Source organism: Castor canadensis, chromosome 11, assembly GCF_047511655.1.
Source record: "Castor canadensis chromosome 11, mCasCan1.hap1v2, whole genome shotgun sequence".
Taxonomy (NCBI): domain Eukaryota; kingdom Metazoa; phylum Chordata; class Mammalia; order Rodentia; family Castoridae; genus Castor; species Castor canadensis.
In genome coordinates, this window is record NC_133396.1 from 54,547,751 (window position 1) to 54,570,188 (window position 22,438).

Genomic DNA, 22,438 nt, shown 5'->3' on the forward strand with positions numbered 1-22,438 from the left:
AGAAGCAGAGATCAATGAGCTATGGTCTGAGTTTACTGATATGTTGGCATTAGTGATTTAAAATTATCCTGGATCTGTATCCACAAATCTACTGTGTGGCTCAATATAAACCTTCCCTGCTTTAATCAGTTCTCCCATTGGTAAATTGGATGTGGCTTCCTTGGTCTCATAGGGGTGTTTAAAGTCTCAAATGAATTGATTCACTGCTATAGCATTGAGTGATTGAGTGTTTATATAATGATCCGTGGCCAGTCCCTAACTGATCTTTTATTTAGTATCGTATCTTTCTGTGTGTATACTGTTTATATCTAAGAAAATCAATGAGATTGGATACCTGCATGGTATCTAACTGCCTTTGCCGACTGCCTTTGATCTTCCTTGCTATTTATGTAACTCTAGATTCCGTAGGCCTCAGCGATCTCAAGAGTTTTGCCTCTCCAACAGCCTCCTCCGCTTCATTTGTGACTATCTCACCCTCCTTTTTATCTTCAGAGATTGCCCTGTTTTTTTCTTTTTGAGACATAGTCTTACTAGGTAGCCCAGGCGGTACCTCACTTTGTGGCCCAGGCTGGTGTCCAACTCAGGATCCTCCTGCTTCAGCCTGGGATTACAGGGTTGTCCCACCATGCTCGGCAGCCTACTTTTTCATGTGTGTGGATTCTCTTGGTCTGGGTCCTTAGCATGATGGGGGAGTAATTCATGTTGTTGTTTGTTTTTTTTCTGTGTACTAGCTTTTAGGCATTTACCTTGATGGAAAAGATATTTCTTAATTGACCACTAACTTCTTTTCTTTAACAGGCCATCTTCCCATTTACCCAGAGGCCTCTGACAGTGTGTGCCTGGCCTGGAACTACACAGATGCCCTGGCGGTCATTTGGTCTCACAAATGTGTGGTTTGTTTCTTTGCTGGTCACACTCATGATGGTGGCTACTCTGAGGATCCTTTTGGTGTGCACCATGTCAACATAGAAGGAGTTATTGAAACAGCTCCAGACAGCCAAGCTTTTGGCACAGTTCATGTCTATCCTGACAAAATGATGCTGAAAGGGAGAGGCAGAATTCCAGATAGAATTATGAATTACAAGAAGGAAAAAGCTTTCCATTTGTAGTCTGATTTATCTTGTTTGATGTTGTAGAATGAGAATGACTTTGCTTTGTGTTTGTCCCTACCACACAAGAAGGAAAACGAAAATAAAAATTCTCAATCCTATTGTTTAGTATTATGCTTGTGCTCGCATAACAAAATGTGGTTTGGGCTTCAGTTTGTGTTAGTCAAGATAACATATTGAGAAAGCTCATTTTTGGATAATATATCCAGTGCTGAAAGTTAGAAACAGAATAAACCAGGAGGGGAGTTGGAGCATTTCATCCTCTAAGGGGCTTTATTTGACCTTATATGAAATATTTCTGCTTTGTGTAAGGAGAATGTATTCATGTTCATGTACATTCATGTATATCTAGCTTAAAATTCATAATAAGAATAAAGCTCAGGTAAGCTTTTCTATCCACCCTGCAGTGTGCGTGAGCTTTGAACAGTTTTGCTCAGAATACCTGTACTTGGACTTGATAGGCTATAGTCCCATTTTGTGAACACAAATTATCAGAAGTTACTTCACAGATGAATGTGTGGTGCCCCATCTCTCTCAGAAGGGCCTCTAAGGAAGTCATCTGGTCCTCTTGTGATCCTAGCCAAAGCAGGACCAAGCACTGTTGCAGCTGTGTGCTTACTGCTTTGGTCAGTGTGGGACATTTGCTAGTGCCTATATGAGTCCATAGTTGGTAAATGAATTTATTCTTGACACCTTTTCTACATGGAGTATATTGAATTCATTTGTCACACATGCTAGGGCTTATCTGCAGAAACACTTAACTGGATGGCAAATCGAACTGTTCAAGTGTGGAGAAGGTTTGATTTGGGTTCTGAAAAACATTGTAAGTATGCCTTGTTGAGAACCAATGCACTACAGGGATATAGAAGTGTATTATTTACCACAGCTGCTGATAGATTCCTACATCAGCTTAGAGCTTGGTGGCTTAGAGCATGTCTATTCTCTGGTAGTTCTAGAGGTCAGAAGTCTGAAGTCATTTTCACCAGGCTGAAAGCAAGGTGCTAGCACAGCCACACTCCTTCAGTAAGCTCTAGGCAGAGCCCTTCTCCTTCCCTTTTGCAGGCTCCTGAGTTGCATTTTTGCATTCCTTGGCCCACCTGGATAATACAGGTAATCTTTCCATCTCAGGATCCTTAATCACATCTGCAAAGTCCATTGTGTAGCATAAAGTATCATAGGTTTCAAGGATTAGGACCTAGATATCTTTGAGGGCTGGTATTCAGCTGGCCATAGAGATGACTGATGAGCTCCTATATTCGTAGACCTTACCATGAGTGAAAGACATACACATACACAAATATGTTGTGAAATTGGCTGTCATACAAAAAAATGGGAAGATGGAAGGGAAATTTTGTTTGAAGGGATTAGGGATAACGTGAAAAGAGAAATAGTTTGACTAAGTGGGGAAGAGCATTTCAAGTAGAATAGTAGAAGCAGACATCAAAACTGCTAAGTTTAGGAGTGTCAGTAATGTCATGAGGATTCATCAGAAAGTGCTCAGAGCTATGGTAAGAAAGAAAGCAGGGCTATGTTGTGAAGAGCCAAGAGTTAGAATGTAACTTAGTAAGGAGCTCTTGGTTTTTGAGCTAAGGAATATATGATTAGACTTGTGGGCCTGGACAGTAGACAATAAGAGGCAGATATAGAGGAGGGACAGTGAGAAGAAAGAGGGGTTGGGGTAGACATTTAGAGAGTTGAAATATTAAGTTTACTAATAATTCTTCAATAGAAGAATATATTTTAGCTGGGCATAGCGTTGCACTCCTGTAATTTCAGTAATTGAAAGGCTGAGACAGAAGTATTGAAAGCTTAAGGCCAGCCTGGTCTATATACATACTGAGTTCAAAGCCAACCTGAGTTACATAGACCCTGCCTCAAAGAAACAAAAAAGAAAAAATAGAATTTAAAAATGATTTCACTAATAAAGACCAAAGGAAAGCTGGTGCCTTTTATATGCTTAACTCTGGAGGTGCAAAAAGTTCTGTAAATATTCACAGAAATCATGATCTGATAAGGGAGATACAAATGCTATGAAAGTATATTTTACTTTCATACTGTTGTTTAAGCACAGAATCAAGCATGACTGGGAGGGCGGGTAGGGCCTACACATAGATTTGTAAATGAGTCAGTTTCTTCGTGTGTGACTTTAATTGTTAACTCTAAAGGAAGTATAAAAGTCATAAAGAACTTGTAAGTTAAATGGACACTGGAAAACTCAAAGCGCTTACATGTTTTTATTGACCCTTAAATTATACTGTAACTGCATTAATATCTTTTTAGTAATTTCTGATTTCTGTGACCATTGTGTCCAAAACAAAAAATTTCATGCCTCCTTTAATAAATGCAGAATACTTACTGTTGCTATAAAAATAAAGAGACAAACTGTCAGACTCATTCTCACTCTTGACATGTGGTAGGTGCTAGTTTTTTTAAGTAATGCATTTCCTAAATCTCCTAAAACGGTATCTGACTACATAGCTTAATTCTAGCATAGGTAAAACACTTGCCATGCAGATGTCTAACTAAAATGCAACATGAACTATGTAAGTAATTTTAAACATTGTAGCAGTCACATTTTAAAAAGTAATTAGAAACAGATAAACTTAATTTTATAATATATTTTATTTAACCCATAATATCTTAAAAATATTTTCAGTATGTAATCAATATAAATATATTTTACATTCTTTTTGTACAATGTTTTAAAATCTAGTATTTTACACTTATAGCCCATCCATTTGGACACTACATTTTTTTTAAATACTTAATTTGTATTTAAGATATCAAAATGGATAGTTGAAAATGTAGATTCACATGCCCAAGTTGTTCCAAGCATATTTAAATGTTTTCTAACAATTGAAAAATCAATTTTTAAATTAAAATAGAAAAAATTAAAAATGTACTTTCTTGGTCACCCAGTTTCTATTTCACATGCTCGTTTGCAGTGTGGCTAACAGCCGCCATATTGGAGAGTGTCACCCTGAAATGCTCTCCTTCTAGGATCATTTCGGACATTCACTTGAAAAAAATGTGCATGGATTTTGGGCTTATTTCTCATTTAGAATTGTGAGAAGTTATGAGTAATTAATATTCTCTTGTGCCTATTTCCTTCTTGATTGTTCTCAAATTCCTTTTTCCTACACAACTTCTCTTTCTAAGACACGCTTGTTTATTTGGTTCACGCCACTGTACCAGTTCAGTATAATGGGATTAGGTCAGTGTTTTAGCCCTTTCTTGAACCTACCTCTATCTCAATATATTATCCAACCTCTGCTCCCCTGTTTTAATCATATGCAGCCTGTTGTAATCTGCAAGCACTTTCTATTTTCTGAGAGCTTTCTTATGATCTAGTTTGGTTGGAGTAACTATGTAAGGGATTTGGAATTAACTCAATTTTACATATAAGGAAATATCTACTAGGACATAGATATTTCTTAGCTTTTGTTCTAGTACTGTTTCCACTACACTATGGCACAACACCCTTCCAGAGAATGTCTGACCCCATTTCTTACTTGTCCTATTCAATCTTACATTATATTGTAGACAGCCTGCAAAAAGTTAAGGCCCTTAAATCATCTCTAATATTTTCTCAAATTTCCTGAACACAGAAACTGTCCTGTTTCACTGATACTTGTAAAGGATTAAAAACACTATTTTAAAAAACACAATTCTTGAGTTCATTTAAATTACTGTCTTGCAATGAGTTGGCCAAGAGGACCTCATCTCCTTGTTCACGTAGACGTAGGCCCAGGAAATAAGTGGGAAAAGAGTGATTACAATGGCAATACCCAGCTGGATTCTTCCGCTAGCTGGACTCCTGTAAGCATACCAAAAACTATTGCAAATGAAAGTCCAATAAAATTTTAGATTGCTTAGGAAATAAACATAAAGGCTGAATTGGTAAAATATATGATTACATTTTAACATGCTGTTCTCTTTGTTAAAATATAACTCATTGATTTGTAGAAATTACATATGCTTAAAACAAATCTTTGTTTAATATTCCAAATGTCCCACTTGATGGCTCTTGAATACTGATTAATTAGACTGTACTAAAACAGACCTTTCACCCCCTCCCCAGGTCTTCAAGAATCTATTGCCTTCTCTAGAAGTTTTATTGTTTTGCTAGATCTATAATCACCTCGAAGTGATTTTTATGAACATTGTGAGGTAAAGATTATTTCATCTGTTTTCAAATGAATATTCAATCAATCCTGGTATTTATTGAAAAGACTATCTTAACTACCCTGCAGCACTACCTTTGTCATAAGTCAAGACTTCCTTCCTTCCTTCCTTCCTTCCTCCCTTCCTCCCTCCCTCTCTCCCTTCTTTTCTTCCTTTTTTAAGACAGAGTCTCACTTTGCAGCTCAGCTGTCCTAGAACTTGTGATCTTCCTGCCTCAATTTCCTGAGTACTGGTATTACAGGCATGAACTACCATACTTAGCTAATGTATTTTTTCTACTTTTTTACTTTCAGTATTTATATATCTGTATATTTAAGGGTTGTAATTTGCAAGCAGTGTAAAGTTGGGTTTTTAATATTTTTGTACATTTTGAAAATCTTTGATTTTTAACTGGTACATTTATATTTAATATAATTTCTGAAAGATTTGGGTTTAAATCTCTACCTTTGTGCCATTTGCTCTTTTTCTCCATTTTTTCTACCTTCTATACATATTTTCTATTCCCTTAGTGGTTGCCCTAAAGATTACAGTATGAATCCTTGACATATATACTAATATGCATTTTTACTTTAACTCTTCCCAGACATTGTCCTTAGAACACTTTAACTCCATTTATCCTCTTCAAACTTACATGCTTCTGTTGTCATGTATTTTTATTCTATGTGTTTAAACTCCACAAAACATCATTATTATTTTGTAAGCTAATATTCACTTATATGTATCCACACATTTGTATTTTCTTTGCTCTTCCCTGAATCTCCAAGTTTCCTTTTGAGATTACTGTCCTTCTTGAAGAATGCTCTTGGCCTGCCTGTGATATGTGGGCCTCACCAGGAAGAGATGGGATGCATGAACTTATGAGTGATCACAAACATTTGAATCAACTCTTAGTTGCTTTCTTTATGAAAAAGAAAAACTTATTTTAAAAGATTCTTGTTTTCATTTGTGTGTCAAAAATTTTCACTTGTTACCTTATTTTATCAATCTGGGGTCACCTGATTTCAACTGAAGGGTTGAGAACTTACTTTGCTGAACTGTGGCACAGGGTCATCCATGCTGTGATGATCACCAGGCCAGATAGCTCCCTGGAAAACAGCATGTGTTTCACATTGTGAAGTGGTTGTAGCCTTACTCACATCACTGGGAGAAATGGTATAACCAAGAAAACAATCCTAGATTTCACTTGTCATTATTTTTTACATATTTCAGAGGCCTCAGTGTTAAGCAAGATGAGCTCAAATCAATTTGAGCACATTACTGCAGGAGTTGGAGGAGATTGCAGGGAGACAATTGGTTTGTAGTATGAATCAAACTAATAAGTGTGGGTATGTGCTTTTTGAGATGTGTTAAAAGCACATGGATTTTACATAGGATAGAGAACAATCATATTCAACCTGTGCTACTGGAGACCCCACTTTGAGTTCACCATAACTCCTGGTCTTTAAGTTGGAGGCCATTCAACCTATTTGGTTTACATCCCCATCTACAGACCCAACTGAATTGGCTCTCCAGTTTTCCACAGATAGGGCAGGTTTCTGGAGCACAGTGTTGACAGATGCCAGAAGGGGACAGAAAAGAGAGTAAAGGGCTTCTTAATAAGGGCAGGAGTCAAGGGTGGGGGGAAGCAAAAAAAGAGGTGATAAAACAGGAACAAATGGTCACAACCAAGGGAGGAGATGACATGTGACAATGGAGGGCAAGGCTAGCAGAGGCTGACTCACTGACGTCTGAGATGGCTGCTCACTTGTAGATAAGACTTTGACTTAGCCAGCTGAGTCAGAATGCTGACTGAGTTAGCACTTTAGTTGGCTCGACTGTGTTATCACTGTGTTGTACCTTTGCTAGTTATAGGGAGGTCAGAGTCCAACTGCCTGACAGTAATATGGAGTAGATAATGGCAGCCGATAGGCAGTGTTGGGTTTGAATCCTGGTGCCATCGTTTTCTCGGTTTCTTCAGTTTGTAAAGAAAGGATAAGTTACCTTCCCTGCTCCCTGCTCCTCATGGTACAGTTAGGGGAGTTAAATCATCATTCCACACAGATAAACTGGCATTATAGAGGAATAAAAAACTTCTTGGTCGTACCCCACCCTTCCAAAGAGCAAAAGTCACTACTCACCTGCCTTCTTCCTCATGTAAGATGTTCTGTTGCGTATGAAGCAGGAGGTAGTATCCCAAGCCAACAGCCCACACCATGCAAAATAGCATGTGTATCACAGAGACACTCTTCCAAATAAAGTTACCTAAAACATATGTTGTTAATCACAGGATGTCATCTAGAAACAAATAATCTCTTTGCACCTGTTTTACCATAATCTGCTTTCAAGAAAGGCATTCAGAAGCCCCCCTCCCCTTGTTTTTTTTGTTTTTTTTTTTTGAGAGACAATGTAGAAGTTACAGCACTAATTGTAAATTTCATTGGACACTCTTTTGGTTGCCCAGCATCTCCCCTTCTATAATGTCTACCCTTATTTTCTTTGGGGACCCCACTTCCTCCACACTCCATCCAGTCCATGTATGCCAGTGAACTGGGCCTTAGGTGGGCTAATCGAAGAATTTATTCCCTTAGCCATAGTGACTGGGCTCAGGACAAACAGATGTTGACCTGGGACTAATCACTCAATTCTGACTTAGAGTGAAGAAACAATCTCTATTCTGTTGGACTAGTGCTGTGACGATGTGGACTGGGAGCTGTCAAGCCCAGCAGTGAAGGTGGGGTGGTGATGGTGGAACTGAAAGGTGGAGAGAAGGTTAGGTTTGAGTCCACCAGTGCCTAAAGCCAGTACCATCCATAGTTTTTCTAGTAAATGATACCAGTATATTTTCTTCTTAGCTCATAGCACATTTGAGCTGAGGTATTTTTTCCTGCATACAGACATCTAGGGTCCTAAAAAAGAAGCCTGGGCATCCAGGGAAGTAGAAATTTCCCCACCAATGTGCCACCAAAAAAAGAATATTTCAGGATTAACAGTCTTCATTAATAAGAAAATGTTAATAACCAATGTAATATATATTTCTTCTAAGACACTCTTATAGTATAAAAATGTTCAATCTAAGGTTTGTTAAGAGTTTTTTAGAGCTATAAAATGTGTATTGTTTTGCCCACTATTAGGTTAGGTAGTCTGTATCCAATACAAGCCAGTTGTTTTAAGTGAATCCTTTATATGTGTTCTTATGTAATACACATGTAAGGAGTTCAATGAGCCTCTACTTTATAGTCATTCATTCAGCAACTGTTAAGTACTTACCACCCGCCCAGCCATGTTGCTCTGAATTGAGTATTTGTGTCTCCCTCAAAATTGTTGAAATCCCAACCCTGAAGGTGATAGTATTAGAAGGTGGATTCTTCAGGAAGTAATCAGTTCATGAGGACAGACCTCTCAGGAATGAGATTAGTACCCTTGTATAGTAGCCCGAGAAATCTCCCTTGTCTACTTCTACCATGTGAAGATACAGAGCAAAGGGGCTACCTGTGACTGGAAGAAGATGTTCACTAGATACTGAATTTTGCTAGTGCTTTGATCTTGGACTTCCTAGCTTCCAGAACCGAAAAACAAATCAATTTCTGTTCTTATAAACCACCCAGTCTATGACATTTTCTGTTATAGCAACCTGAATGGATTAAGGAACATGTCTAAATTTATGCAAAAGTGCTTAAGACACAATCTTGCTTTTAAGGGACTTACATTCTAGTAGAATAGACATATAAAAGCATGAAATACATTGCTGTAGGTACTGTGACAGTACCTATGGCAATTAAAAAGAGCAGCAGATATTAATAAAAACATAGATTTGACAGGCATAGACAGTTTCTATTCCTTGGTGGTAGTTCATATAGGTTTCGAATTAATTCAAAATAAGAAAACAGTTAATGGGAGTGGTGTTGCTCTAAGCATTTGTAAGGAAAATGAGTCGAACTGGACTGCAAAGAGTAAACATAATACACATTGATTGCCTCTGAGTCTGAGAACACAAGATTAGCACTTAGATTTTACACTACTTTGGTGGCATAAGAAATCAATGCAGTGACTGCAGTCCTTTCTCTCTTGCAGGTAAACTGCACACCAGAATTCCATATCAGCCTGGAGGTCTTGGGTCCAAACTGATTAAGTATGGCAAGTCCTTGTGAAGTTTTCCTAAAGTTGAATAAGGACAATCGAGGTTAGAATCAGCCTCTCTTATTATCAGAAATGAAATGCAATGCCTTAGAGATTCCTGATTTTCTCCTGGGAGTTGGGCAAGTGAATTCTCATCACCATAAGAAAATCTGATTTGCTAGATCTCCATTCAGAATGCAAGGTTCATACCTGTGACAAGAGGGTTAAATCCAACCAGCAGGGTCAGTACTGCAGGTATCATGTATACCACCTGTTAGCAAAAAGAGAGGAAATGTGTGGGTTAAGAAGAATGCCCAAATAGATGAGATGTTCTGAAGAATGAAGGAAGTAAAGAAAGGTGAGATCGGTGTTCACCAAGCTCCATGGTTTTCTGCTAGGTTTTAGTACCGCTGAGGAAGTGGTAACCTATGCTTGCATAACCTGATCTCCATGTCAGCCTGCCATTTTACCTGTCTTTTCCTAGATTGTTGGCTATTCCAGGAGAGGCTCATTAATCTTTGAGCTCTGTCACTGAGCACAGAATTTGGTCTTAAGACATGCTGACCTTCCAGTCTCTCCCAGGCAACTTCCATACCCAAATGGCCTTCCCTACTTGCGTGAATGGAAACATTTTTTCTTGAAAAGTAGGCAGGAGCAGTCATGATTAGCAAGATGACACTGTTGGATTTGATACAATGGCCCATCCAACCCAATATTTCACTTCTGCAGAATGTTCTAACAGTGTATGGATCAGCTGTGGCCAATACTAAGATGAGGCTCTTCCTTTTGAAAACTGCGAAGTTCATTTGGAAGTTGGAAGGCTGACCCTATTCCCAAGCCTCATTTGTAGTGAACAGGCTCTGACCACACTTACTGTTATGTGAGTGTGTGTGTTTTGCTGTCAGAGGTCAAGAAGGGAGGGTAAGTGACTTTCTGAGAAATGTAGCTATTTAATCACATCAGCTGCAGTGCTTCGATGAAAAACTTTTAGTTTCTTTGGAGGTTGTGAGCTGTACATTTTAAGCAATTGATTTTCATTATAAAAACATGTCTGTCTTGGCTAGGGAGTGGCTCAAGCGGTAGAACTTCTGCCTGACAAGCACAAGGCCCTGAGTTCAAATCCATTCACCTCCCTGGACATGCAAGGCTGCTTGATTCCTGAAAAAAACATGTCTGTCTTAACCCTGGGCAGAGTGAGCATTTGGATGATGGACTCTGTTCTGCTTTCCCGCTCCATCCCTAATGATTACAGACTGTCGATAGATATTGACATTTGCAAATCAGGTCATCTCTCACAGGTGGACAGTCATGCTCCTTCAGGTTAGACCAGCACTTTTCAAACTGTAGTATGTATAGAAATCACCTGGGAATCTTGTTAAAATGCAGGTTCTGAACCTGGTGGTCTGGGGTAGGGCTTGGGATTCTGCCTTTCTTAAAAGTCCCTTACAGAGGGGCCCTTGCTGTTATTCCAAAGACATACTTAAAGCTAAGGGGTTAGTTCCCTATCCCCTGTGAAAAAGTATATGACTCAGCTACTTGGGAGGTTGGGAAGGGGAGAAGGAAACACAAGAGAGAAAAGAGACAAAAACAAGTGCATACAGATCACATAACATTTAATTATGCTCTGTAAGAAATATTTGGCATAGATTTTTTTTAAATGTGCATTCAAATACATTGGATTGGATATCTGTCACTAACACACTAAGCAGTCTAAAGTCTTATTTCAGTGTACTGTAAACATGAATCAAACAGTCCTTAAACTAAGTAACAGTTTCTTATGGCAATTGTGACATATTAATCCCTATAAAAACGCTTTTCTCTATCTTGAGTGCAATAAAAAAAATAAAGGGCAGAAAGACTGAAAATAGCTGTTTTTAGTACACAAGTTAAAACAAGGCACAGTAAAAATACATAGCTGTTTCAAAGAGGTGATGGAGGGCTGAACTGGGAGGATGTGTGTCAGGACATGGGGCTTATTTTCTGTTAATGTCATCTAAGCTTGAAGTGAAAGGAAAAATGCACAGGCACTGTGCAGATAAGCAATTAGACTTAGATTGGTTTTAGTTGGATTGCTTTTTAATTTATTTTGTTTGTAGAGGGGATCTCAAAGGCAGTGGTGAGGAACAGAGGATGATGAAGATAACAGGTTTTAAGCAAGGATGACTCAGTGGATGATTTTTCTGAAAACAGAGATGGCTGAGTCAGGAGGAGGAATGGGTTTGGAGGGAAAAGACACTGGGTAGACCTTGGGCAGATTTGAGGAGCCCTGCAAAGGTGGCTGTATCTTGCAGTCTTTTGGAAATCCAGCTTGAAGCTGAATGGCTGACATTTGTCTGCAGGGAAGTAATATTTGGAACTCAGGATGTGGGCTGGAATACTTGGGAAGAGATGATTTGATTTGATTCAGGAATATAAAAAATGACTAGAATTTCAAATTATAATTCCCAATTCCCAGTGTTTTCACTTGTTGCCCATCTGGGATAATGGCCAGCATTACCCCAAAGCCTAAGAATCATCTTCGTGGTAACATTATACAGTCTCGTGCATCTGTATTGAAAGAAATTGGGCAAAATTCAAATGTCTCAAGAAATAATGGATTGATCTCCCCCTCCTCCAAAGGGTTCAAGTCAGAGCATGGGTTAGATGAATACTGTAGGTTTTGTGGGCTTCATGAGATTAGCAGAACCACAGACCTTAAGCCTACCATTCCCCCAAAATGTCTGCTAGAGTTTCTACCTAGAAACTCATGGGGAAGGTTTGGGTGATCTTGACAGGTCTTCTCTAGCTCCTCAAGAACAGTGTCCTCAGACCATCTTTGAATTTCGAAGGGAACACATCTGTCCTTGGTATCCATGGACGATCGGTTCCAGGACTGTCTCACCAAATGCAGTGGATGCTGAAGTATTTGCATATAACTACATACATCCTTTGGATGGTTGTGGTAAAGGTTAGTAATGATGCATGTTAGGCGATTAGCGCATTGTAGGCACTTAGAAAATGACAGGCAAGTCTAGTGTAATTAAGGTGGCTGCTACTGTTCTCTCACTGGAAAGATCAAAATTTACACACACATACCACATTGTCATACTGATTTCCCCCTCCCAAGAAGATATGTAGGAAAAAGAGCTTACTAAGCTCTTTCTACGTTTTAAAGTAAATGAAGCAGGGAAGAGAGGCAAATAGGTAAAACCATGTGTTTTGTGCAGGTACACAATGGAGGAAAATTGTGAAAGTAGCTCATACTCACCACCCACAGTTCTGCGTCTGGATCATTGACCTGGAACGTCAAGACATCACGGTGTTAGCAGACGACTGTCCTGTTCCATTCCTATGTTTGTTTGCTCTTTTATTCATTCGCTAAGAGTCAGACGCTGCACTGAGGGTTCAAAATACAAGGCATAGTCTAGCCCATTGGGACGGCTGAAGGAGCTCCTGGCTGAATGCAGCAGGTGGTTCTAACCCTCACCCACACGTTTTTGAAAAAGAACATGGGAACTCTGAAGAGGGCGAGCCAAACCTAGGATGGGGATTTTAAGGCCTCGCCCCCCACCACCACAGTCTTACAAAAAGAGGACGATCCTAAAGCAGACTAGCTAGGATGATGGTGCTCCAAGGGTTTTGTTCTGCTTCCTCCTCCCAGGCCCTGAATCCTGTTCAGTCTCCCCGAGGCTAAACGGTGTGAAGGACGCCAGAGCCACTCCTCCTTTCCAAGTGACCCGCACCGAACCATCTCCCGCCAGCCTTTGAACGCGAGGCCGCGGGGCCAGGCTCTCGGGATTGTGGCTCGGCTTACACGAACATGTCTGCGTCTTCGGTGGGCGACACTGGGGGTTCCCTAAAGATCGCCTCACCTCTTGTCCTCCCCGGACACCTCCCCGGAGCCTCTGCGGCCCTCGGCTGGCGAGTCCGCCCCACCGCCAGGCCTGGGGTCCCGCTCGCCGCCCGCCCCGCTGACCTGCACGTAGGCGGCCAGCGCGAAGAAGGCCGCCATGAGCCCGTTGCAGGCGCGCCACAGGCCGCGCGCCCAGGGCCCCGCCGCGGCCGCCATGGCTCGGAGCCTCTGGGGCGGGGCGGGGAGGCGGCCGGGCCTCCCTCCCTCCTCTTTCCTCCGCTGTCACCCGGCCGCCCCGCGCGTCAGTCCGGGTCCCCAGCCGGCCTCGCGCGGCCCGGGCTGGCGCGCACCCGACAGGGCCGTGGCTTCCGCCTTTGCTGTGGCACCCAGACCTCCGCACCGCGGCCAGTGCAGGTGACCGCGTCCCCAGGTCACTGGCGGGGAAAGCCAGGCCCGAGGGCCTGGGTGACTTGCAAGGGAGCACGGCCCCTGGGGGTGGAAGGAAGTCATATTGGAACCCCTATAGATCCAGCCCTAAAACTTTTCTGCTGGAGGCGAGGCTGGGCAAGGCTATCTTTTTCACTTAAAGAAGAAATTAAAAAAAGAGAAAGAAAGGGGGGGAAAAAAAAGAAAAAAGAGGGACAAGCGTGTGTGTGTTTTCGGGTTAGTATTATGCATTTCTTTCCAAAGCCCAAGAACTTTCAAAGCCCTGTAAGCATTATGGTAATTTCTAGAGTGATGACAGTTATATTAACATCAGATATGGCTCACAGCTTTCCCACAGACAGCCTCATTTATCTTCATGGGCTTTTATTATAAAAGGTATTTACATATTATACATATTTACAATCCTCTCCCACCAGCAAAACCAACAAAATTTCCAGCACACGTTGCTCATGAATTTCTTATGAACGAAAGACACTGAAATATTCACTGTTCTTCCCCACTTGTTTCAGTCTTTTTCTGTTTTGTAATTTATCCTCTGATGAGTTCTTCCCTGGGCTCATTTACACATCCATAGGCCTCATCATTTTTGCGTTCCAAAGAGTCTTTATTGCTTCAAATCATGAACTTGGGTGCCTGTCCCCCTTTCCTTTTAGTTAAATCTCTTCAAACTGTTTAGAAGGATTCCCCCCCATCCCATTTTTTTGAAGAAACACTGAATTTCAAGGATGTTTGAGGCTGGATGTGGTGGTGGATGCCTGTAATCCAAGCTAGACAGGAGGTATAGTTTGGAGGGTCTGGTCTGAGACCAGCAGGGCAAAAAGCACGAGACCCTGTCTGAAATAGAATAAAGCAGAAAGGGCTGAGGGACTTGGCCAGTACTGCCAGAAAAACAAAAAAAGAGAAAGAATGTCTGGCCTGTGCTGGGTGCTCTGGAACAAGGGTGGATTTGCTGTGAGTACTCCAGGAAGGTAGCTTAGTGACTGTGGCTACAGGTGACAGCAGAGGCAGGACAGCAAGGCATACCTCTGCTTGGAGTTTCACCACTAATCAGCCCTGGAGTTCTGGACATGCCACATTCACGCTCAGCATCCTGTTCCTTACATGAAAAAAACTAAAGGAGATAAGGTACGCCACAGGCTGGATTGAGCTCCCTTTCCCATTCTTATGCTGACTTTCTAACTCCCAGCACTTCACAATGTAACTGTAATTGGAGCTAAGAGTCTTTAAAGAAGTAATTAAGTTAAAATGAAGCCACAAGGGTGAGCCTTATTCCGACAGACTGGTGTCCCTGTAAGAAGAGACAATTAGAGCACAGACGGATGAACACAGAAGAAGGACCACATAAGGACACAGTAGAAGGCTCCATTTGAAAGCCATGGAGAGAGGCCTCAGAAGGAAAACACCCCGGCAGATAGACACCTCAAGCTTCCAACCTCCCCATCCAAAATACAATTCTGTTGTTTAAGCCCACCAGTCTGTGGTGCTCTAATACAGTTAACATAGAGAATAATCGCAATACCTGCAGGGCTAGCAGAGTGGCTCAAGTGGTGGGGCACCTGCCTAGCAAGTGTGAGTTCAAACCCCAGTTCTGCCAAAAACAACAACAAAAACAGTCACACTTATAGTACCTGCAAAGAACAAATAAATGGCCTGAGTTGCTTGTAGGCCTTTGTGTGTTGTTGAGCACCTGGGAGTTTTCTAATGTTCACTATTGTCTGGAATGTTCTAGGTCACCATAGTGGTGAGCATTTGGTGTTTTTGCCTGGGCAGAGTTCATTCCCCTTTCTTCTATGGCCAGCTCTTGATTATTGGGGTAACCCTGTTTCCCAATACAGGCACATGTGGAGCATGGGGCTGTCCCAGGAACAGGCAGGTGACCCCAACTTGGCATAGTCCATTCTCCTGGTCACTGGGACTATGTTTCAGAACATGATCTAATGCCCAGATTCAATCCTAGGACCTATTCTGGATTTAGGGTTTCCAGATAAAATATAAGATGCCCAGATAAATTTGAATTTCAAATTCATAGTGAAGAACTTTTTAATAAAAATGCATCCCAAATATTTTCTAAATCTGGTAACCCTAAAATGACCTATTAAGGATGTGATGAACTGGTACAGTGTGATCCTGGAGTTGTAAGAGAAAACCTTTCTTGAAGAAAGACTTTCTGAGGGGGAATCCAAGTAGAAAAGGCAGAGCTGAGAGATAAAGAAAGAGAAGTAGGTGCTTGGTGTGGACATCTGTCCTCCAAGAAGTTAGAAAATAGGTGCTTGCTTGTTCTCTGCAAGTGGGACCAAACATCCAAAGCTAAGAGATGGAGCAGAGCAGGCAAACTCGTGCAAAGACAGAGATGGCCTCCAGGGCCACAGGGGAGGGTGGAGAGCAATGCCAGCAGATGGAGATTGGTGGGAAGCCCAGACAAAGATACATCTATCCAGAATATGGAAGACAAGTCAGGCCCTTCCCCTCACAGGCCAGGGGTGGTATACTTGGCTCTATTGGACATGGACCCTCAAATTTCTTTGGTCAGGCCAATTTCATGGAGGCCAACGTGGGCTGAGAGGCAGCGCACAAGCCCAACCCTCATTTTGCTGTGATTCCAGAATGCCAGTTCCAGAGAGCCTGGCTCCCAAGTGCTGTATAGAGAGTGGAGAAAGTGCTGATTTTCTGATCCAGCAAATCACACATCGGAGCCAGGTGTGTCTCTAGGAGCATCCTGATAGAATGCTGCTGTCTTCTAGAGACTCACACCTTGTAGCTGTGCCCTGCCAGGTGTGGTCAGCTTCTCTAGAATGTAGGGGCAGGATGGGCAAATTCTGGAGCTGGATCATTACAGGCAAGTGGACCATCTCCCTTCAGGGTGTCCAGAGTGTGTGTGTGCTGGTGCTGATGACACTCATGAAATGAGAGCAAAAGGCCAGGCCCTTTGCTCTACAGGCCAGCTGACCCTATGCAAGGGAAGCATTGGACAAAGTAGGATTTGGAAAGAATGGTGGAGTGATTCTACTCTGGGCCACAAGGGCTTTCTTAAGAGTATCTGAAACCAGACATGCACCACATCCCAGCATGGATGGATGTGCTCCTGTAAAGCCTATCTGGTGTCAGGTTTCCACTCTTGGCAAAACTTAGCTCCCATGATGAAAAGTCTTAAAGCTAATGCAGATTGATTGCCAGTGAAAGGAACCTGGCTCAAAGACCGTTCCTCAAAAGTCCCCTCATGCCACTGCAAGGACAGTACCATTCAATGTGCCTCTGCACGTATTTATATCCACCCTTGTGCTCTTCAGCAGTGTGAAATACTCATTGGTCACTTATTTTATCCATTTACTACATATTCAGGACTTCTATGTGTCTGGCACTATGTTAACAACTGAAGGTATGACGGTGGACACAAGACCACACAGTCTTTGCCCTTGTGGGGCTTACAGAGAGTGTTAATTACACAAATAAGTGGACAATTACAGCAGGTAAAGATGAGGGAAGGAACAAGGAGGGTTGCCATCGGAAAGTGCCCCACCAGAGTTCTGACTTTTTTCAAGGCTCCCCAGAAACTTCCTGAGGAGGTGATTTTCAGGTGTGCCCTGAAAGGTGAGTGGGTGAAGGTGAGTGAAGACTGCTTGACCCAGAGTGAAGGTGGATTGGAGCATATGTGAGGAGGCCCTGGACCCCAAGGGTCACAGAGCCAGGCAGTGGGCGATCGGTACTAGTGAGGAAAGATGAGGCTGGCAAGCTGAAGGGGTGCTGAAGAGCCCTGAGCATCCAGCAAGGGGCCCATGATAGGAGAAGTACTTGGGCTTTGCTGAGGAGGATGCAGTGGGGACAGTCCAGAGAACAGGCAGCGTTGGCCAGGAGGCACTTGCAGGGGATCAGGAATGAGGTGATGCTGGCTGACTACTATTGACCATAGAGAGAAGGACGCTCAAATGATTGAGGAGATTAAACTCAACAGGGCTGTATTCAGGCAATTAAAAATGTGTCCATTCTTCATTTGATGACAAAATAAGTTTTTGAGCCTGCTTGGCTGAGGATAGGCTGGAGGAGGCAGGAGGGATAGGCATGGAGATGGTGGACTTCTTGGTCCCAATGGTGGTTGCCTTTGTTCCATACAGCACCCCTAGACTGCCAGCCTTGGCTAGTAATTTATATGGCCTCAGATGCACTTCCCAAATGTCTTTAGGTGGGAATGAGAAAGTCCTTCTCCTCCTCCTTATACTTAACTTTTGTTGTTTTTATAGCACTGAGTTTTGCCTTTCACTAATTACTATGCACATACATGTATTGTTTATACTTCTGGACTATGCCACAAATTGCAGGAGGTAAGGACATTGACTTAGATATTTTTATTTCTCTCCCACAGTACCCGATGCACCTGGACACCAATAATATCCAGTGGGTGAGTGGGGATACATTAAATGCTGTAAGAATGTTTGATTTGATGGTGAGGAATACAATAGTTAGCATGTCTTAAATTTACTGGATTAAGCAAGTGCTTTTTTTATATTAACTCATTTCATATATGCCACAGAGCTATTACATAGTTAATATATTTTTCCCTTGTGCTTTTTTGTTTGTGGCGGGGTATTAATTTTTTTTTATTGTTGTTGGGGTTGTTGCTGGGGGTACATTGTAGCACTTACAAAAGTTCTTACACTATATCAAATATATCATACTTAAGTTCACCCCTTTCATCATTCTCCTTTACCCTCTCTCCTCCCATTCCTGGAATAGTTTCAATGGATCTCATTTTTTCATTTACATACATGTGTACACAGTATTCACCTTCTACACTTTCCCTACATCCTCCCCCTCCCACTGGTACCAACACCTCAGACAGGACCTGTTCTGCCCTCTCGTTCTCTGATTTTTTTTTAAAAAAAAGATATTTTTGTTAGTTTAAGATAGTTACACAGGGAGTTTCCTTGTGACATTTCCATGTATATATGTATTACAATCCAAATTGGCTCATCCCCTCTATTTTTCTCCTTTATACTTTAGTCCCCTTCTTATGGTGATTTCAACAGGTTTAAAATTCTATATTCATTCTTGTATAGGAAGTACATCAACCATATTCTCCTTCTTAACTTCCTTCTTTTACCCTCCCCTCTCTCGTATGTGACCTCCTTTTAGTGTAACCTGCTTTTCATAATATTGCTGTGTTTCTATGAGGTCTATATTCCACATATGAGAGAAAACATGTGGCCTTTGGCTTTCTGAACCTGGAAGCCCTTCACTTAAGATAATGTTCTCCAGTTCCGTTCATTTACCTACAAATGGCAAAACTTCATTGTTCTTTATGACTGAATAAAATTCCATTGTATATAAATTCCATCGTATAAATTTATATAAATTCTATTGTAAATATGTATTCTTAATCCATTCGTCAGTAGTGGGGCATCTTGGCTATTTCCATAGCTTAGCTATTGTGAATAGCACTGCAATAAACATGGGTGTGCAGCTGCTTTTATTATAACCTGACTTAGTGTTCATTCTGGTATATCCCTAGGAGTGGTAATGCTAGATAATATGACAGTTCTATTTTCAGTTTTTTTGTTTCTCCTTCTTTTACTTAAATTTATTTTTAACTGATACATAAAACACAAAACTTATACATATTGATGGGGTTCCATGTGATAGTTTGATAAATAAATGTATTATGTAATCATATGTATCTCCTCAGTCATTTATCACTTATTTATGGTGAAAACATTCGAGGTCATTTCTTCTAGCTTTTTGAGGCATATAGAACACTGTAGTTTTCTAGTCACTCTACTGGAAAATAGCACATTAGAACATCTTTATTTACTACAATTTATGACCCATTGAGCAACCTTTCCAGTCTCCCATACACACTTACTCTCTTAGACCAGTGTTTAAATGCATCAGTAAGACACCTGAAGTCGGACTTTATTAAGCTCGTGGAGTGGTCTCCTATGAATTTCTGAAAGCAGCAAGTAGAACGGCTGTCTCCTCCAAGAGAGTGGAATTTTTGTGTGTGTGTGTGTGGTGCTGAGGCTTGAACTCAGGGCCTTCACCTTGAGCCACTCCACCAGCCCTTTTTTTTTTTTTGAGATAGGATCTCATGAACTGTTTGCCCTCCTGATCTCTGTCCCTCCTGAGTAGCTAGGATTGAGAGAAGTATTTCACTAAACATGGCTTTCCTTTCATGATCTGGGGAGGTTTAAAGGATTGTTGACAGACCATGATCTCAGTTCTCCAAAGGCTCAGGACCTGCTTTGACCCTACTTTGCTCACCTCGTAGCTAGTTCAAAGACTAGGAAGATTTTCTATTCATGCCTTTATCTTTTAGTGTCAAATGAAGCTGTATTTGGAGGTAGGAAGACAAGCTAAGTGACTTTGAAGTCATCTCTCTAATCTCCTTTCTGAATTAGGGTGAGCTTGTTGGAATTTTGTGTGCCCACAAGATGGCAGACTTCTGCTGCCAATGAAGCCAGGTGGAAGAGGAAAGTATGGAGGGAGAGGGAACAGTGGCCTTGTGCCTTCTCTTGGATTTCCCTGCAGGGCTGTGATGTAGAGTTTCTGGGCGGGTATGAAGTTGGAACCAGCCTGAGGTGACAAGGTACAAATAGAACTTTGTACCAGGTACTTTTTATGTTCAAATAGAGGTGTTGCAAGGAAAGAGCTAAGCTTTGTGGTAGTGTTGGCAGAACTGATACCTGATTGTTGTCCCAAGGTTCCAGGAAAATCTGATAAGCTCAAGAGGAGCAATAACTTCTTGTTTAGGAGTGTTCCAAAAGTAAATAAAAACGAAAATGGTTCTCGAGCCCTGAATATTTATGTAAGCCCGGCTACTGCTCTTTCATCTTCTTGCTATCCTAAAGCCACCACAGATTCTGCATCTTGAAATCTAAATTACTAATTTCTCCCCTATCCCACAAGAACTGAGCCCCTCCAGTCTTCCACTCTTCATGCATGCCATGATCATCTATAAAACTACTGTTTTTATAAGTTGCTTAGGGTTGCCTTAGCAAATTATCATGACCTTTTGGCTTAAAACTAAAGAAATTGATTCTTTCATTGTTCTGGAGGCTGGGAGTCAAGGAATTGGCAGGGCCACAACTCTCCAAAGGCTATAGGATAGAATCCTGTCTTGCTCTTTCCAGCTTCTGGTGGCTCCTTGTGGTTACTGCACTTCAATCTCTTTTTCTTTCTTCACTTTGCCATCTCATCTTCTGTTTCTTACAAGGAGACTTATCACTGGATTTAGCACCCACTTAGATAATCCAAGGTGATCACATCTCTAGATCTGCAATGTCATTACCATTCTGAAGCCTTTTTCCAAATAAGCTCACATTCACAGATTCCAGGGGTCAAGATATGGATATTATCTTTTGTGGGCCACTATTCAACCCACTACACTATAGAAACCTGAGAGTATCCTTGACACTCTTCCTTCTTCCTCCCTCCTCAGGTGACCTCCTTTTGATTCTGATAGACTTTGTTGCTTGGCATTCCCCCATCTTAATGGCCAACACCTATGGTCAACATCTAGTCTGAGCCATCAGGATTATCTCCTAGACTGCAGCAACCTCCTGACTGTTTCCCTTGCATCCACCCTCTTAAGGACTGAATTATGTCCCCCATTGAGTATTTGGAGACACAGCTTTTAAGGAAATAATTAGGGTCAGGTGAGGTCCTTAACCTGATAGGATTGGCATCCTTTAAGAAGAGGAAGACACACCATAAATACATGCCTCCCAGTCTACACAGACGAAAGGCCTGAGGACATCCTGAGAAGGAGGCTGTCTACACACCAGGAACGAAGCCCCAATCAGCCATCAACCCTGAGAACACTTTGATCTTGAACTCTCAGCTTCCAGAACTATAAGAAAATAAATGTTTATTGTTTAAGTCACCTGGTCTGTGGTACTTTGTTATGGCAGCCTGGGCAGAGGAGTTATAGCCTGAGCTTCCTCTCCACATTCTGCCTGGAAGGAAGGCTCCACATGTAGCCAGGGACCTGTGGAAGATATAAACCTCAAACTTCTGCTTAAAACCACCCCCTCCTTGCCTTCTTCCTTCCATGCTCTCTTCCTTCCTCCTTTTTCAACTTCTGCAGATTGATCCAGGGGACTGCTCTAAGTGTTAGAGATTTAGCAGGGAACAGATAACTCCCACCTGACATTCCCACATGAAACTTACAGACCAGTCTTCCCTGGCTGCCTATGACTCTGAGGTTAAAGAGGAATGCTTTGAATACTGTCTACAAAGCACTGTGGCTGAAGCATTGCCCGGCTTGGACAGTCTGCTCTTCTTTCCTGCTCCCCTTCTTTCCCCACCATGTCACATCACTTATTCCTGGTCCTGTGTTTACTCATGCCTTCCAGTTTGCAGCACTCTTTCCCTACAGACAGCTTTTGAGCATTGGGGTTCCTTCTGCCTGGAAGGCTTCCCCTTTGCCTACTTAACTCTCACCCATGTTTCCACTCTCAGCCTCCTTGAGCAACCCGGCACACACCCTGGGCATCTGTTGCATCACCCTTGAAACACCCAACACAGTGCCATTAAATAATTGTGTAACTATTGTTTAATGTCTGTGTAGTTCACCAGACAGCAGTCCTCACAAGGACAACGTCTTTGTTTTTTTGTTCCCTTTCACAGGTTTAGCATGGTAGCAATAGAGCAGATACTCACTAGCTGTGGTTACAACCTTTACTGTTTTTTTTCTTTATATATATGTGTATGTATATATATGTATCTCTACGTGCAGGTGGCTCACAGATGTAATCCTAGCTACTTGGGAGGCCGAGAT

The 22,438-nt window shown here is 41.7% G+C and overlaps 2 protein-coding genes across 15 annotated transcripts in view; one reads left to right on the forward strand and one right to left on the reverse strand.

The window, feature by feature from the left end:
- Adprm (ADP-ribose/CDP-alcohol diphosphatase, manganese dependent) overlaps window positions 1-1,210 on the forward strand; it is a 12,566-nt gene extending 11,356 nt beyond the window's left edge. For all 9 annotated transcript variants that reach the window (XM_074046827.1, XM_074046829.1, XM_074046825.1 and 6 more), the window contains one exon: window positions 799-1,210. In XM_074046827.1, coding sequence (XP_073902928.1) covers window positions 799-1,109 — 311 coding nt within the window. In that variant the 3' untranslated portion in view covers window positions 1,110-1,210. The remainder of the gene's footprint in view (window positions 1-798) is intronic.
- Window positions 1-13,601, reverse strand: part of Tmem220 (transmembrane protein 220) — a 26,584-nt gene extending 12,983 nt beyond the window's left edge. Inside the window, exons 1-6 of one of the 6 annotated variants that reach the window (XM_074046833.1) lie at window positions 13,345-13,571; window positions 12,637-12,666; window positions 9,600-9,660; window positions 7,412-7,535; window positions 6,320-6,379; window positions 3,713-4,944 (exon numbers count right to left, since the gene is read on the reverse strand). In XM_074046833.1, the coding sequence (XP_073902934.1) occupies window positions 4,791-4,944; window positions 6,320-6,379; window positions 7,412-7,535; window positions 9,600-9,660; window positions 12,637-12,666; window positions 13,345-13,437 (522 nt within the window). In that variant the 5' untranslated portion in view covers window positions 13,438-13,571 and the 3' untranslated portion in view covers window positions 3,713-4,790. Of the gene's footprint in view, window positions 1-3,712; window positions 4,945-6,319; window positions 6,380-7,411; window positions 7,536-9,599; window positions 9,661-12,636; window positions 12,667-13,344 lie in introns of those variants that run through there. The other 5 variants (XM_020180464.2, XM_074046835.1, XM_074046832.1 and 2 more) reach the window with 5 other exon arrangements.
- Window positions 13,602-22,438: the final 8,837 nt, after the last annotated feature.